This window comes from Bactrocera tryoni, chromosome 5 (genome assembly GCF_016617805.1).
Source record: "Bactrocera tryoni isolate S06 chromosome 5, CSIRO_BtryS06_freeze2, whole genome shotgun sequence".
NCBI lineage: Eukaryota > Metazoa > Arthropoda > Insecta > Diptera > Tephritidae > Bactrocera > Bactrocera tryoni.
The window spans coordinates 80754868-80773883 of NC_052503.1; the positions used below are offsets into that span (position 1 = coordinate 80754868).

At 38.0% G+C, this 19016-nt stretch overlaps 2 protein-coding genes across 7 annotated transcripts in view; one reads left to right on the forward strand and one right to left on the reverse strand.

Annotated features, from left to right (window-relative positions):
• The window catches only part of LOC120779169 (centrosomal protein of 135 kDa), a 48856-nt gene that overhangs the window by 12419 nt on the left and 17421 nt on the right, over positions 1–19016 (reverse strand). The window contains exons 11-18 of one of the 6 annotated variants that reach the window (XR_005705610.1): positions 13444–13569; positions 12893–13046; positions 11881–11987; positions 11401–11491; positions 11150–11326; positions 10910–11095; positions 10689–10846; positions 10125–10546 (exon numbers count right to left, since the gene is read on the reverse strand). Coding sequence is in view for 5 of the 6 variants with exons in the window: in XM_040111398.1 (XP_039967332.1) it covers positions 10685–10846; positions 10910–11095; positions 11150–11326; positions 11401–11491; positions 11881–11987; positions 12893–13046; positions 13444–13569 (1003 nt within the window). In the remaining variant the exon portion in view is untranslated. The other 5 variants (XM_040111398.1, XM_040111402.1, XM_040111401.1 and 2 more) reach the window with 5 other exon arrangements.
• LOC120779176 lies at positions 3763–10561 on the forward strand. Its single transcript, XM_040111414.1, has 7 exons — positions 3763–3913; positions 3990–6962; positions 7023–7568; positions 7626–8954; positions 9017–9070; positions 10167–10411; positions 10498–10561. Exons 1-6 carry the CDS (start codon positions 3880–3882, stop codon positions 10340–10342), a joined length of 5112 nt encoding a protein of 1703 aa, XP_039967348.1. The 5' UTR covers positions 3763–3879; the 3' UTR covers positions 10343–10411; positions 10498–10561.

A 19016-nucleotide genomic window follows, 5' to 3' on the forward strand; every position in this document is an offset into this window, starting at 1 on the left:
AAATTACTAAACTTGCAATTTAACCACCAAATAAAAATAACTTACAAATACAATACAAATACAAAACAAAAAAAGCAAAACCAGAGAAAATCAAAGCAATTGATGTGAAAATTATGATGCAAATACACAATAATGCGCCTATATAAAATATAAAACTTATATATACATACATACAAGTAAAAACAAAAGAAAAAATATATATATACTATAGATATGTACAGAGCAGGAAAAACGTTGCTTCTAAATGCAAAACAAAGCATGCGCTGTGCGCTAAATAACAATAAGACGAGCAACTTAAACTGAAAATATAGCATACAAAACACGTCTATAACTGCTTATGTGTTGGAAAAAATTGTATAGTCCACTCAAAAGGCTTAATATATAATCAGTCATAAATATAAATGGGCAACTATTGGCAACAACAAGATATAATTCGTCTCAATATGCATATGCGCGCCTAAAAGTAGGCAACAAATTGAGTGAAACGCAACATGCCAGCAAAAGCTACTCAAACCTTGCAGCAAGGCTTTTATTTATTTGCCGCTTCACTTGAAATTTGCGTAACCATTCAAATTTTTATTAAAAGAGAAAATTGAAAAAAAATGTTGCTTAAAATTCTGCGTTAAATAGCAATTAATGTAACAACGTTGACACACTCTGACACACACGCAACACATAATCATCTACAAAGTACTTGGGTAATGTGCATATGAGCACATGAAGGATTGTTTTACTAGACAAAAGCTCTTATATCTTGAAAGTGTCAATGTATTTAAATGATGCTACAAGTTTTGGAGACTATGCTTGCTTTGGCTTGCCAATGAAAGTATATATGTATGAATATAAATTATTTACTCTATCTTCTTGATAAAATCAATTTTTCGCACTGGGAGCTTGTTGAAAGAAAATCATGGATAATTTGTATACAAAGATCCATCAAGGTAACTGTGCCACTTCATATACTGCACCATACTTTCCTATTTAATTAAAGATTAGGTGGCTGAAGATTTTCAAAGCAGTGCTGTTAAGAAATCTTTGAAACCCAGCGTTCTTTGATAGGTATGACAACTGTTGTATTGTATTTCTAACTTCCGATGCTGTCGAGGATTTTCTCAGCATGTGAACCATTCACATTCGAGATTGTAATAGAAGTCAAATAATATATTCTCTCCAAAACAACTCGAAACAATTGTAATTTGAATTTCAAAATAAAAAAAGGTTTAGACAACTCTGAATATTCTATTTTTACAAAAAAAAAAATGCTTAGAGAACTGTGAATATTTTATTTCCGAAGCTAAGGCGATAAATCTTTCCGAAAACTATAAAATAGTGTTGGATAAGGATTTCAAGCAACGTTTCAGGTTCTTAAACTCAAAACTTAACGCACTTAAGAAGTCAAAAAAGTCTGACTGTATGTCATATGAGTATTCGAAGAAGTTTTAAACTAAATATTAATTTAAGCATTAAGTGGTATGAGCGAGCAAATAAAGAGGAAGACTACATATGCATATATACATGTATTGAAAATAACGAAAAGGTACTTGAGCAACACACATCACATAACATATTGACTACTATATTTACTCAGATATGCTTGTGGGCGATGCATACCTTGCATAGGTCCTGCCAAATTCGGCAGCGTTGGACGAAATGTATATGAAGCAAGAATTATATTATATTATGTATATGAACTGCATTCTATTGTATGTATGTATGTATGTATTAACTGTGAATTATTTTATATTTATAAATGTATCGTATTTTTTTAGAATCTCTTTACTGAATTCTGGATTCAATAAAATGCTACCGTAAAACGTGTTTAAAACTAATATCTACAGTTGTTATTGTTATTGTTGTTGTTTCAGTTGTTGAGTTTGTATTACACTGCTTCCGGGTTTGATTGCAAGCATGAGTATCACTCGGTGCTAGTTGCTGTTATAGTAGCGGCAGAAAACATTTCACAAATCATTTTTAGAGATACTGCCGAGATTGTTTCCTCCTTCAACTGCATTCCTGAAAACTAGAATCACTGCTCCGCTCGATGCAGCTTTTTCTCTGCTCGCAAACCGACGAGGAAGATGGATTGGCACAAGCCATATGTATGTAAAAAAGTGGCGGTAGACATACTGCAAAGTGCAGCCTCTTTGAGGCAAGTGAGCACTTACTCCGCCAGCAGAGTGACTCAATACTAGTACTGAGCTCGCTAACCGTGCGCTCCAAGCTAGTCAAGCAGTGTCTGGCCTCACTAGAAATATCATCAATTTACTTCATCATCAGACTTTCTTGTGTGGCAACTGCAAAGCCAGAGGGGACACCCTAGCCCCGCGCCTCGTTCTTTGATTGTGGATAGATGAATTTTGCTCAGGACAAGTTGTTCAGTAGACCAAAAGGATCTCACAGTCGCACAGAAGCTAATCGCTAATCCAGCGCCTGCTAAGCGCACGCGAGGTCGATTGATCCAGAACGCAAGACGCCATATCCGCTTATATCGGAATGGGACCGATCGGAACGAAGGAGTTCCACAAAAGACCGGCGTTCTAAGCTATGCAAGTGAGAAAGGAAATTTGCTTCCCTGAGGTCTGAGTCTGGGTCTGATCCAGTTATGTAGTTCTGTATGATATCGCACTTAAATCCAGTCCGAAAAAGGAACAATTGCAGCTTTGAAATAAAAAGACAATCTAAAGCGTCCAAGAGCAGTCCGTTAGGTATTAAGTATGACCACTCAGTGGCGAAAGTGAGGTATTGGTCAGTGATTCGATAATTGAAACGACGGTTCTTCACATTCAATGGCGTCCGTCATAATTTAATAAGACCCTCTAAGGTGCCCCGTCGAAACGGAGGTATTCGCTCCGCAAACTTGCTCTGGAGAAGACGAAGATTGTTCTAATGTCCTAAGAGATACGAAAAATGGTTATCATTTTCTGGAATTAGCAAAGGTTGACCTATATCTACTACCTGCAGACAGGCAAAACGGTCACAGGGCTCTACTATACTGAAATGAGCCGATGCGGCGCTGAGAAAAATTCCACATATGTTGAAGAAAAGGTGCTATTTCATAATTACAAGGCACCGGCGCAAATCTTCGACGACGCTAACTAAACTTTTTGGAAAATAGATCGAACTGCTGCAACATCTAGCGTACTCCACAGGTTTGGTCACCCGAAAAGTAGAAATTTAAGTCGAATGAAGAGGTTATCGAAGCCTATCTGGTGCTTCACATTCAACTACAATTTCCAGAAAATGAAAAAATCAATTGAGCAATTCACAACCTGTCGTAAAGCATCGTAAAATCGTAAAATTATAAAAAAAAAGTGTAAAAATTTATAATTTTACGATTTTACGATGCTTTACGACAGGTTGTGAATTGAACAAATATTAGTTTAACTCAGCTCTAGACCTTTAAATGTCATATTTCCAAACTTCTGTTTAAGTTACTTTGGGTTATCGAACTGACTGAGATAACTGTTGAAAAGTGAAGCAAACCCCAGCAACCCCAGCAACATTAGGGAGTTTTCGAGAGAACACTTTAACCCGAATTTTGTATGAAATTCTTATTCTGGTTTGTATAACGTAAAGCCCTTATTTTCAAGAAGTTTTTCAAACGAGGAGTTACTAGTTTTCAACACTGAAAATTAATCGGATTGCGTTCCATTTTCAGTAAACTTCGAAACATTGACTTGGCGGCGAATTAAGTGAGACATTTTCGGTTCGAAACATCAGAACAAAAATTATTTTTCAATCAAACATTTTTCATTTCTTATATTTTTATTGGAAAGCAGACAATTGGTGAAATTTAACGAAATTATTTAAATATCTAGCGTTTATTTGTTAACAAATTTTTCGATATCAAAAGCAAAAACAAGTCACCACCATTTGTTGATGGGATTTCGGTATCAGGAACTAAAAGACAGGGGTAAGCTATTATGTACATTTAAGAAATTCAAATTTCGAATAACTCAGTATCATTTGTACATTCTACGCTTCTGCAGGGGACAGCATAGAACTTGAGCACAAGGAAAGCTATACAACCGAGCGCAGTCACAACGGTTATATTAAACGACATAAGACCGTATTACGCGAACGATTTCCACACCCGAATGCTAAGGAAGCGCGCAAGCAGCAGAAACAATACACAAAGCGCAGCGCCTACACAACAACACTTAGACCAGAAACAGCATCGGAGCGAAACACCACTACCGAAACATTCGGCAATTCGCCGGAGAGTGGCGCCTTGCTGACGACTTGCCCTGACAAATCGCACCTGGAACGCGCAGTCAATCGCACTTCGGTGCAGTTGAAGCGTCTGGCACATGAAATTGACAATGAAATTGCCAAATTGAAGCGGGAAAGAGACAAACTAATGTTCAGATCGCGTCCGCACCCGTTGATGCGGAACGCTGCCATACAAAACGATCTGCACACGAAAATCGAATCGTTGGACAAACTAAAGGATTTCGATACACAGTTTGCCAATAATATCGAGTTTACGATTGAAAAATTCTCGAGTCAGCATAAGTTCGTTTGCACTTCACCACGTTACGCGCGCGACGAGCAAACTTCGTGTCGGCCACGCATGCGCACAATTGGCCTGCAGAAAGATACACAACGTGGCGGTGTTGAGGATAATTTGCAAAACCTAAAGGCCAAACTCAACGCTGCCATACATTATTCAGCCACCAATCTGGCGGCTTTAAAGACGAAGGGATTGCTCGACACGACACCGCCCAACTGCTATGCCTTCGACTATGGCGGCACGGGCGATGGTCAGAGCGCTGTGAACGTTTATCACTTGCAGAACTGTCGTTGCACTGGCGGTTGCAATCCGAATGATTGCAATTGTATGAAGACTTGTGAGCGCTACAATAACGTTGGCAATTATAATGGCATGTTATGTAATAAAAACACTTATGTGGAGAAGGCACTAACGCCGTGTAAAGAGTACAAATACTGCCGTGATGAGTATCATTATAATTATCCGTCGCAGAATAAATGTGTAGTACCGGCGCCGAACCAATCATGTGTACCATGTTCGCCATGTGTGCCATGCTTTCAGCCCTGCCAGCCGTGTCAGCCATGCACACCCTGTTTACCGCCTTGCCCAACCTATAATGAGTGTCAAGCAGCCAAGCCGCAGGCAAAAGTTATCTATGGCAGGCGTGTGAGTGACTTAAATACAGAAGATTTCTATCATCCCACTGCCTCGCACGCCACGAAATCATTTAAACATGGCAGTCCAAGGCACTCAAAGAACAAGGAGCGTTTGACGGTCGATGTACCGAAGGATGGGCGCACACTTGTTGATATTGAAAGAAGTGGTGATCGCTCGCGTAGCAAAACGCGTCGAAAAAACGAGAGCGAAGATAAGACAAGGCAGCGCAGTGCGAAAGCTTATGACGTCGTCCCCGCGCGTAAAGCGAGTGAAAAGCGTCAAGTGCGCGAGCGTAAGCCACGCCAGGGGAGTGAATCGTCGGGTAGTGTCGACTCCTCGGAGAAAGCACGTCAAATGAAGAGCAAGGAAAAACTGCTGGAAATAACCTTTACAAAGGAGCGACGTCACAAGCCCTCGTCTGAGTCTGATGAATGTATTACGTACGAGCTGCCAAAAGCAAGTCGAGAGTACTCACGTGAGACAAAACGCTCCCTGAAGCAGATGACGATTACAGCCTACAAACCCTGTAAGCCGGGCGAAAGTGAAGGCAAATATGATTTAGATCGAAAGAAGAAGCAAAAGAGCAAAGCACAAAGTGCTGATGACGATAAAACGTGGGATGAACGGTTAAGGCAAATGGAATATCCACTTGAACCAGATGAATGGCACGCTGGTATTCCTACTATAACAGAAGTTCTCGATGATTACCGCATTGGTGATACCTACGCTAGCGATGTACCTAAAATCATACAGGAACCTAATGACACACAATATAGGGCAGGCTATGGAGAGTTTTTTCAGCTATCACCGCAGCGGAGCTATGACATAATGCCGGTACAAAAAAATACAGTGCGAGATCTGCCGCCATCTCAAAGTCCCGAACGTGGACGACGCATACAACGAGAAAGCCCGATGAGGTCTGGTGAGAAACCAGTTGGATCGCATGAAAGAGAACGAACTGTTAGCGGCACTGGACGGGATGAACAGCCTAGACTTGGGCGCGTCGGCACACAACGGGAATCGTATGAAAAAGATAGATCGGAAGTATTTAGAGCATATGGACTTGTAGAGAAACCCAGAATAGAGAAGGGCTACAGATCTGTTGGAAAACAAGACACTGAGAGGAGCTATGGTCGAGCTTTCGATGAGCGGCGGTCCCCAAACGAACAGAAATCCAGATTAGATGAAGGCTACAGATCTGTTAGAAAACCAGATACGGAGAGAAGCTATGGTCGAGCTTTCGATGAGCGGCGGTCGCCAAGCGAACAGAAACCCAGATTGGAAGAAGGCTACAGATCTATTGGAAAGCAAGGTGCTGAGAGGAGCCACGGTCGAACTTACGATGAGCGGCAGACCCCCAGCGAGCAGAAACCCAGATTAGATGAAGGCTACAGATCTATTGGAAAACAAGGTGCTGAGAGAAGCCACGGTCGAACTTACGATGAGCTGCAGTCTCCAAGCGAACAGAAACCCAGATTAGATGAAGGCTATAGATCTATTGGAAAGCAAGGTGCTGAGAGGAGCCACGGTCGACCTTATGATGAACAGCGTACTCCAAGAGACTATGTTCGATCAAAACAAGAGGGGGAAAGACGTGAACCAAACACTTTGCACGATGACACTTATGAACCTAAATTCACTTCAAGTACATCTCGTTCCGCACGTGACTATGAGCGAGGTATTACATCAGATGAAAGGTATGATCCTCGTGGTTCACCGCGTAAAGCCTATGACGAGTCTAATTCTGCGCAAATGCCGGGCAGAACTTACACCCCAGATGAAACCCCACGTTCGGCACGCTATGAAACTCATAGTCCAACACGATTACATAGTCCGACACGTAGGATGGAGGTCCCTCATACTTATACTCCAGACGCGAAACCTCGTTTCGCTCGTGGATTGAAATCGGACGATAACATAGAATTTGAAGGATTCTCACCATCCCATTCCCGCGATGACTATGAAAAACCAGAAGGAAAAAGGTCTTCAAAAGACCATAGTGAAACCGATCAAAGAGTGGTGACGGATCCCGGACAAACAAGTGAAAGCAAAGTTAGGAAGGAAGAAGATTTCAAACAGGAAGAAGTTACTTTAATGCGGAGCGATCAACTTGGAGATATAGACTTATCATCTAAAAAAACCGAAATTTCGGCCGCAGATATGAAATATAAAGCGGATACACAAAAGGCAGGCACATATATCGATGACTATAGTCCTAAAGCAGACATTAAGGCTGAAAGTACAGACACAACTCAAAGAACAGAGAGCCCTACGGCTAGCATTCCGCGTACGGGGAACCAACCTGGTACCGATAGAGGATTTACAGGTAGCGAGGAGATATTGGAAAAAGTGCCGCCAGTTCCAGAAATTACAATTGAGGATACAGACGAAAGCGGTAGGAGTGCGCCTAGTGGAAGAGGTAATTCTTTTTTATAGTTGTTTCGTCTAAAATAATCTGTTATCACATTATGCTTAGGGAAAAGCCCCGTAATTAGTTTACGCGAGCAGGCTAAATCAACCATTCAAGGTGAAATGTCACCGGAACCAGAACAATTAAGATCTCCAAAATATAAAGATCGGGATAAACTGCGACAGTTGGATAGCCGTAGTCAGCCAGAACAAATAAGAAGTAGTCCGGTTAGACAACCGGGCATTCATGATGGTGCGGTAATAGGTGGAGGCTTTACTAGATCGGACACAGCTGGCGTCATGGGTGGGTCTGCAAGTCCACTAAGTCCTTTTCCGAGTCTTGAAACGCCAAAAATTTATATGAAACCTCGAGCATTATGCACTGATTACGGTACCGCGTGTTTTCCTCCAACTGAAGACGATTGCACTAGACGGACCAGTCTACGTGCCAACTGCGTCGCGAACGCGGGAGATGCTTATATGTGTAAGCCATGCACTACACAGACAACTTCGCCATCAGCATCTCCCCGCCAATGTTTATGTCCAGCAGAAAATGGTAGTGAAATTCCTTATGAAAAGCTAGGCGATCAATACGAACATTCGCCCGTACGCCAATTAGCAGCTAACTCTCATATGGCTGTAGCACTACAGTCCGATACCGCAATTGCCAGTTATAAGCCATTACCTCAACAAAGTTTATCGAAAAGCTGCATAACTTTGCGCTCGACCGGAACACAGTACTCGGCAACGATTATCGAGCAAAAGGAAGATCGCTGTGCACCACAGTACGTACCGTTGCCGAAAGAATGCAGTGAAATATATGCGGATCAAGCGAAGAAATCTGCAGCGCCTTCTACATGTACATGTGACTCCTCACGTCAGAGCCAAAAATCACCGCTTTCAACTTCGGATAGTATGAAAACAAAGTACCAATTTCTATGTGAGGAAAACAATGAGGAGCAAAATGGAAAGGTGCAAATAAAGAATAATGAAGAGTGGTGTGGCAGAGTAGATATAAATTCGGAGAAGAGACAAATCTTCATTGCGCAACATAAACAAAAACCACCAACTCAATGCGTAGATGAGCAGAACTATTTGTTACCATGGCAACAGGATGAAAAATTTATACCGGGCCAACCAATAAGTAGTTGCAATATGACACCTTGGCAAAATGGGCCAATGAAGCTCTTGCAAACGGTACAGAAAAGTCCCCGCTTTCAAAACTACGCGGAACGTAGAACGCCAAGGTTTAATGCCACTATGCCGCCGCATCAAGAAATGCCGGAAGAGGAAGATAGATGTGCAGAAGAACTATCACAATACAAGCCGCAGACGCGTGTGCAATTTATGGAGCAATACAGCAACTGTGACCCGGCCTGCTATGCCCAAGATGGAGGTATCTTTTTAGTTTTCGTCTATATTATGTAAATGTCTTACTAATTTTTACATATTTAATAGCAGCGAATTTACAAAATGAAACAGCGGAGCCTATGCGCGACTGCACGCCAAGAGGTGAGTTAAACGACGCTGACTTTTTTGCAAACAAATATATACAAAATTAGTTATTTCGACTCGACGATGAATATGGGCGCTCTGATAAGACTTGGTCTACAAAAGAAAAATGAAATTTGTGTCGCTCAGTACTCTTCATGCAGTAATGCTTCAAGTTTTCTAACATGTCTGAAAAATTTGTCCAGCTCTGTAAAGTAGAACTTTGTGATGGCGATAACCTCTTCATATCAGCCCAATTTCAGACCGTATTGTGACAAAAAGAGGTGAAACGAGATCTGGAAATTCCAATAGATGGCGCTGCTGTTCTTAGGCTTATTTGACCAATTTGGCCTAGGCGACGTCGGAAGTATGTGATGGTGGCAAGATCCAATTTTTCTGCAATTCAAAGTCGATCAGTCAATACTTCGACAGAATAGAACCTTTTAATCGATTTTTCTGTCTCCACGAAATCGATGTAGATCACATTTTATTAAGTTCGCTTTCTTTGCACGAGCTTTCCCGAGGAAAGTTCACTGTTTCGACTGTTGCTTGCTCTCTGCTGTATACTAGTGGATGCATATTTAGTTCACGGTCACAAAACGAGACGGAAACTGCTTGGGATTGCGCTTAAATAGCATCAAATGCTCTGAAACTCGATAAACCAGTTTTTGAGAGTCGCGATAGAAGGAGCGGCGTCACCGTTCCGTTCCCACGAAAGTCGGCTCTAAGTAATCGGAACAGACTCGGATTTTCATCCGGCCAAAGACTTTTAACGCGGCACCATTTCTCGAAATTACTTCAGGAATGTTTTCTGCCGCTATAACAACAACGGATCACCGTATGCAGCATCCAAGTGCCTTTCCACACATGGCCAAAACAAAACTTTGAGCCCGATTCGACACTATTTTTTTACGATAATGTTTTATAAGACATTAAACTGCTCTAGCGATAGTGGCGCTTTTTCGATGCGGTTTCGCGTTAGAGCGCTGAATTTTCAATTTGCTAGCTACTAACAAAACACACATGCATACACATATTTTGACAGCACTGTAGCAAAAACTAAACTTTCACTTACCAGCAGAATTCTCAAGCACTGCATACATTTCCTAATTCACAGGACGCCTAAGCTTCGCTTATGGCGGCGAATACCAGCAGGTACCGGAATTCACTGGCTGTCCGTGTATGTTCAAAACTTATCTAAATATGGTGACACTTTACTATCCTGATTATCGTGTTCAACTGCGAGAGGATTGCGTCGAAATTGAGGATGATGATGATGAGTGCAATGAATGATGATGAAATGTCATAATTTTGATTGGGTCGAAGTTGCAAATATGTGAAGTATGTGCACCGCTAATTTATGTATGTATAAGTATAGCTGAGATGATGATTTGTTTTGTAATTGTTTTTTTTTTTTTTTTTTTTGTTTTAATGAAATCTGCGTTTAGTTTGCTCAGTTTTTGTGCTGGTTCACACTTTATTATTTTTTTGTTTGTACTAAAAACAAAAACGAAAACAAAAAAACAAAGAAAAACGCAAGACATTTTATAAAAATTATTTAAGAGTAAAAAACGGAACAAAAGTTATATGCATTTTCAAATTAAGTACAAATGCTTGGCTAAAAGCGAACGCTGCTTACAATGTCTGCGAGGGATAGCGTGGACTTTGGTCACGTGAACGCGCCTGACGAAAACGATCATCGGTGAGATTGTGACGCAGTTCCTGATTTTGTATTTGATACTCCTGCGCCAGCGTTTCCTGTTGATGACGACGTTGGCGTTCGGCGTCTAACTCACGCTGTAATGTTGAAGAAAATGCTTTATTAGTTATTGGTTTAATAAAAAAAAATGTTGTACACACCAATAAATCGTCATTTTGCTGGCGTTGACGCACTAACTCCTGGCTCAATTTACTGTCGACTTTTATTTGCTCCTCCAGATCGCGACGCGTTTTTGTCAATAGTTCCTCGAGCGTTTCGGAGGAGACTTTCTGCCCATTCGAAGACTTTTCCAAATCCGCGCGCAGCTTCTCATTGTCACGTTCAAGCTGTAGCAAATGTGTGTAACAAAAATGTTTAAGGCGTAAATTACTATGGCATACCTTGCGCTTTATCTCATTCAGTTCAGTTAACTCGGCATTCAATTTATCGCGCTCTACATCGAGCTTATCACAAAGTTCCTTGCGCGCGGCCAAATCAACTTTCAGCAAGTGTTGTTCATCCAAGGCATCCTCAAGTTCACGCTCTAGCTTAGCATTTTGTGCATTTAGCGCCGTTAGCTGAAGGAAAAAATAAATAAAAAAAATATTTAATAAAGCACAGACATACAAATATATATAACATTGATTCATACCTTATCCTCTATTTGTGCGATAAGTGCATTGCGCGAGCAAATTTCCTGCTTTAACGCTTTTATTTCATCTTCTAATTCGGTGATTTGTCGTCTTTAATGAAAACGGGGTTAATAGCGGTAAATTCTTTGAACATTATTATTTTTCGTCTTTTTTATTGTACCACGGCAGTGCTACGTTACGGCTACGTGTGCGTAAATCAAGATAACAAAAGCTACATACTGCTAAGAAGAGAGCTATTCAAATGCTTATTGCGTTTATATACACTACATACATACATACACGCGATAAAATCAAATAATTAGCGTATATGTCGCGCACAGCAGCAACAACATCTACGCAAGTTAAGCAGGCAGAGTTTTTAGTTAATGTTAAGAAGAGGAAGTAAGTAGAAATTTAGTCAATTAACTACTTTGGTTTGGTAAACAAGTAAAAAGTAACAAATTTAATAGATTTAATGAGCTAAGAAAGTTTGAACTTACTTGTGCTCGGCTGCTTCAACTTCTAGACTCTGATTATTGCCCTCCAATATGACGGCATCATGTGATAGACTGCGATAATGCTCGAGCATCTCCTCGCGTTCCTTCTCCTGGGTAGAAATACATAAAAATAGAGAAAAGTAGAATTTTTTTTTTTTTTAATTTTTTAAATTTATCTGAAGCGAATGGTTGCTGGTTATAAAAAGCGATCGGGAAGGCCACAACATGAAGTGAAAAGGGTGGTAATCGAGTCGCGCTGAGCCGGCACAAAAGGTGGTCAAGCCAGGATTGACGATCAGAAAGAATTGGTTATGTCTTTGATGGAATTGGCACAGCACCATCTTCTGTAAGCTGCCCCTTTACAGCCAAACTCTTAATTCGGACCTTTGCTGTCAACAATTGAACCGTTTTAAGGAACTAATCGTCCAAAAGCCGCCAGCTTTGGCCAATAAGAGAGGCATTATGTTCCATAAGAACAACACCTGCCCGCATATATTGGTAATGAATCGCCAGAAGCATGGTTGGGATGTTCCTATGCATCCACCTTAGAGTCCGGGCCTGTCACTTAGTGATTCTTGCCTGGTTCTGTCTATAGTGAGAAATTTGCCTCCAGAAAAACGGGCGAAAGTCTACGACTATCCCAGTATTTTCCATTACGGACTAGGATTTCTATGAGAATAGCATTATGAAAGTACCTACAAAATGACGACAAAAATGTGAGTATTTAACCTGAATCGTATCATTCTAGAAATGCTTTATATTCGAGGTATTTTAAACGGCTTTCATTGTCGGCTGTCGATAACAATCATTCTTTGAAAAAATAGTTTTATAACCTTTTAATCTGTTGCCGATCAATCGTAACTATTTACTCTTTGACTTTAAGACAATAATTTTATAAATTAATTTTAAGCGCGTTACAAATATTTTGTACTGTTAAGAGTCCAAAGTAAGACCTTCTATAAGTATACACTACAATATATTACATACATATATAATATAAACATCATACACCCACCTTATGCGTTAACAAATCCTCGGCTTTCTTCACCTCCGCTACGTATTGACGCAATTGCTGTTTCAATTGTTCGATTTCAAAATCGGAGTCTTTCAGTTTTTTCTTAAGTGTCAAAATCTCTGCTTGACGTTCGGCCAATTCGTTCGACAGACGGCTGAAAAAAGACAAAATGAAAAGAAAATCACATTAGCCACAGTGCTACGGAGACAAAATTAATCGTGTTAGCAAGCAATTGTTGCAAGAAAATCAAGTTCACACACCAGCGCAACACAGCTGCATATTGCAAAATCAATAACGGTAATGTGTAAGTTATTACAGACGACCTTTTACGCCCAAAGTGACGTAATTTTCTATAAAGGCGTGTCCTACAAAACCTGCTGATGGCTAATTTTCCCATAATAATCACAAAAAATTATAAAGTATCACACTTAAACAAATATGCATATATAATGGTACATATTATATTTGTATGTATGTATGTATATAGATTCAACTTTAAACTTTAAATAGTCAAAAATTAGTTGCTTTTGCTTGTTGTGCATTTGACTCACCCATTTTCCGCGATAGCTTCGTCTCGGCTGATTTTCAGTGCAGCGATTTGCTGGCGCAAACTTTTGCTTTCCGTTGAGGTTTCGTGCAGTTCGGCAGTACGTTCACGGGTTTTCGCAGTTAATTGGCTGAAATTAAATAGAAGCAAGTAACAAATCGATTATTTTGCGTTTTTGCTGGGATTGACAAACGAAAGACCTATGTAACGAACTCGCATCATATTTATGAACTAAAGACTTGAGAAGCGAACTTGCATTGGTCTGATTAACGAAGGACTTAAGAAACGAACTAGAATTAGTATATACATATGTACATAACTAAAAACTTAAGTAGCGAACCCCCTTCGCATTGAAAAACAAATGACTTAAGAAACAAACTCGATTTTTATTCGGATGGTCCTGGTAATCAAAAGACTGAAGGAACGAACTCGCACCAGTTTGTTAAACAAAAGGCTTAAGTAACGAACTTACATTGCCCTGATGAACTAAGAACTTAAGAAACGAACTTGTATCATATTGATGAACAAAAGACTAAGTAACGAACTCTCTCATGTTGATTAACAGAAGACTTAAGTAACGATCTTGCTTTGGCCAGATGATCCAAGGACTTAAGAAACGAACTCGTATCCTATTAATGAATAAAAGACTTAAGTAACGAACTCTCTTGGCATTGAAAGACTGACTAAAGAAAAAAACTCGAATTATAATCAGATTGTGGTGATAAACAAAAGACTGAAGGAACGAACTTGCATCATTTTGTTGAACAATGATAATAAGTTACGAAAGGCTTAAGATACGAACTCGCGTCTTCTTTATACATATGTACATAGAAGACTTAAAAGTTAATTTGCATCGCCTGAATACACAAAAGACTTAAGAATAGAAAAAAATCCGAAAATTCGAAATTACAAAAAAAATATATGTATATATCATATGTATTTTGCTTAGTACCGACATATTTTTAATTTTAGGGCATACTTACATACATACATATAAGCCAATTAAGTAATCAGGATTGTTTAAAAAATTATAAAATAAACTATCGCGCAGGTTTTCGAAATTTCAGAAACCAGAAACCAAAGTAATGGCTATAAAATTATGAGAAATTAAATAACAGTTATGCAATTATAAATGGGAGCAAAAGCAAAATAAGTTATATGTATCACCAATAATAGCAGTACTATGCAAGCTCAATTGAATTAAGAAAAATAAGACAAAAAACAAATACAAAATAAGCTAAAATCATTTGCAGGAAGTAGACACATTTAAGGTAAAGGTAATTTTGCTTAGCAAAAAGCTGTGCGAGAGCTAGATTCAATTGTGTCATTAGATGAATGGATAAATAAAATTACCTGCTCTTTACTGGCTGTAATGGAGTGAAAAAAGTGAAGTGGAAATGTGTAAAAAAAATATTTTTGAATAAAGAATTGTGTGTAAGTCATATTGTTTGACTTTTTGCTTGCTGTTTTTGCAAGTAGTTCACGAAAATTGCACCGCACCCACATAAAGAGCGGCAAACAAAGGCTTGTAAGGCAAAAAGTAGAAATATATTTGTATAAATGTGAGTTTGATCGTGACACAGGGCGCAGCCGCTAAGCTGGCGCTGGCATTAGGAACTGATTACTATTATATTACCGTTATTTTATAGCAAAATCGCATGCATTAACTTATACATATTTATTTAAGTGGAAGAAGAGAGGAAAATGTCAGAAATTGATACCGTGGAAATATGTTAGTGTAGATAGTATAAGTACTTTATAAACTAGTTGAGAATTGCAGCGCGCAACGAAACATTTATATCATTATTGTATAGGATGTTAAGTAGTGGGCATTTTGACCTATAGTAAGTAACCCTCCCAATAATTTGGCAAAAGCTTTAGTACTAAAAGTTGTATACAACATGCTAAAGTTCAATATCAAGGCCAAGCTGAGACCAAATGTTGGCCAACGAACCGTAAAACAAAACTATGAATTTACCGATGTGGGGTTCACTCAAAAATATGCTAATTCCATTACAAATCGGGCAAGAGCTTAATAGGTGTCACGCATGGTTAACCATTCGGTGAAAGACCGGCCAACGCACATATCCGCCCTCACTTGTCAAGCAATTTATGCAGTCAATACAAGAAGGGTGCACGTAAATTTAATAGTAGGGTGTAGGTAAGTGAGTATTTGGTTGTCAAAACGACTGTAGAGAGTGTGTGTTCGTTTCACATTTAATACATAAGTAGAGAAATGGAAAAAGTAGGAATAAAATAGAGAACTACAGCAGGTAGAAAAATTAAGACATAGAAAAAATTTACCCCGAAGAAATGGTAATGGAAAACAGCAAGTATAAAAACACTTCTAAACATAAAAAAATCGGCCTAAACCTTTCAGGTTTAACATATGACATTTCACAAATGTTTACAAAACCAAATAAATTGTATTTTTTATAGTCTGCGCTCGATTTCCATTGCAAGCACTCACTGAAGTACTAACACCACACATTATACACATTTAATGATCGGCTATCACTATTTCCTTTTGTGCTAATTCGCGTATATGAAATCATATATTTATTGACATTTATATTTTATAACAATTGTAGACTGTCATTCACATTTGATATTTAGTAACTGGCAAAAATGACGTGGTACACATGTGGCATTTGTGCCTTGAATTATGTCAAAGACATGCTTAACCATATTCAGCGCAGAGTTTACATGATTTTTATACCCTGAACCCTTTATACCCTGACTATAGCATACAGTTGGCATGCAAACTGAACGATTGAATTGAGGTTCTTACATGAAAAACTTTTTCCTTTTACGAGATATCTTCACGAAATTTGGTACAGATTATTGTCAAAGGCAAAGCTACAATCTCCGAACAAATATTTCAGTTCGGATCACCATAGCATATACCATAGCTGGAATACAAACTAATCAATCCCAAACAAGATAGAGATCATTTACACCTTTTCATGCTATGAGAAATAAACCTCTGAAGGGTATTATAGCTTCGGTGCAGACGAACCAAACTTTTTCCTTGTTATTATGTTGTATTGTGCTATTTATTTTGATTTGCAGTTTCGCCAAAAGAGCATTGCACGAGTAGTCACACTTTTCATAACCTTTACAGTTTTGGTTGTTGTTTTTTTCCATTTTTTTCTTGGCAATGTAAATGACAGGTTAATTTAAAACCGGAACACAGCTGTTAAACTTTTGCTATAGCTTGTAATTAATTTAATTTCCTATGATTATTTTAACGTTTGAAAGTCATGTTGGGTTTGCTTAAGTTCAAGTACGTGAGTACGTTATTTGTATGTGCTGCAAATGAAGCGTTAAATTGTCGAGACGATTTCGTAGTTACTATTTTTTATGCAGATAAATCTAAGTCTTTACATCAGAGCGCTACTGCAATGAACTGACAAAACTTTTAACCGATGAATTCATAAGATAATCGTACATGGTACTTGAGTCTTACTTACAAAGGAGGATTTGGAGTAGTTCAGATTCAAGAGTTAATCATAACTTCAGCATATTTTTAGTGGCTGTTTAGCCTAAATGTGGCATCAATACATTTATTTTACTAAATTTTTCAATAAATTTATTTCACTAAATATCAAGTTGAAAGTTCCAAGAAAACAGTTGTGATAAGTGGAATATTTATTATATTATATACATATATTTATATTATGCTATAATTGCAGCAGCACGTGGCTCAGAATGAAAAGTGAGTTAATCAGAAGTTGTTTCTACAAAAATAAGCTAAACGTACTAAAAACAGATTTTTGGAAAAAATTTCATAAGTTTTCGAAAATTTTTAAAATTCGAAGACTTGCCGACATTTTGCAGAAATTTTAATATTTTTACAGATCTAAACATTTTTCGAAAAAATGCAGAAATTTTCAGATTTTTTAAACATTTTAGAAATTTTCAAAATTTTTTTGAAATATTTTCGAAATTTTGAAAATTTTCAGAAATTTTAAAACTTTTAGAAAGTTTTCAAAATTACCTACATATGTACATATGTATGTATATTTACCAAATATTATATATACATATGTACATACATATATGTACATATATTTTTTTAAGTAAAAACTGGTTTTTGTAAATATTTTGAATTTTTTAAAAAAATTTACCAATTTGAAAATTTTTTCGAAGTTCTAAAACTTTTTTCGAAATTTTAAAATTTATAAACATTTTAAAAAATTTTTGGAAATATTTCGAAGATATTGCAAATAAATTTTTAATTAATAAATACAGCTATGGGCTCCTACTGCCATTTGTTGCAACGAACGCTATATCATTATTGGGCAAAAATCGTTTTTCTTTTAAAACATCTGATACCAACGAGGTCACACTTTGCTCCGAAATACCAAACGTTCAAGGACAAAATAAAGTAACACCCACCTTTCAATTAAGCGGAAAAAATCTTCAAAAGGTTGCAGCGAAAAGAAATAATATCAACAGAAATAATACAACAAAATAAACCTGTAATTACCACAATGAGCGCGGCAGCAGTGACAAACGAGTTTGCAATAAATTAAAAGCTAATACGTTTAATTTTTTATAAACGCAAGTGGTATTTACAATTATTGTATATATTTATATATTTTTTCGATTTTGGTTAAAAAATGCTGAATCCCGAAATGGAAATTTCAGAATTCGCTAATAACGCGTTATTATTGGTTTCGGTTAGTTGGTTGTGCTGGTAACAACATGTTTAGTATGTAGGTATGTATGCACGCTCACCAGCATTAGTCACACGTCCATTCATTCATGTCGTCAGATAGTCAATACTTGCATATACATACATATATACAGTAGAGTACTATGCAAATTAAATTGTCTATTTGTTTAACTTTAGTATAAGAACCATGGAAATGTGCTGCTAAATGAAAGGTCGAACATTGTGGATATGCCAAACACGTTCTTCAATGCCAGCACAAAGCTAGTACATATACTTATAGCCGACATATGCACATACATACAGAGATATTTTCGAAAATATAGGTACGTCCGTAAAACGCAGTGAGTCAAGGGGACAGACAGCCATAACTCCAAGGCAACAACACTCAGCCAATGCGTTTAAAGTAAATACAAAGCGCAAGTAAAGTTCTGCAATATGTGTAGTCACTTGCGAAGAAACGCTTTGAACCAATTGCGGAAGGTAAAACTTCCTTTCAATGCAATTATAAAGAGGCACTTTTATTTTTTATGCTTTTTGCTTTCATCTTTCTTTAAGCAAATCATATTGTACGAGAGTTTTTCTCATTTAATTGTCCACTTTTATGCAAATGTGCTAATTACGCGGGTAAATAAAGGCCGCAATGAAATGGGCGAAAAAGTCACGCATTTCATGAGCTACCTTACGTACATACATACGTCCATACGTATGTACTACATATATACTTATGACTTGCAGGGATCTTGAAGATAAATACGAAGTTCAAATACCCCTAATAAAGTAACAGCGAACCAAAGAACAAGTGGGAGCGTAAGAAATATGCATGTAAACAAGAAGTAAACAGTAATTTAAAGCAGCAAAATATTTCAAACAAAAAATATGCGAAAATACAAAAACTC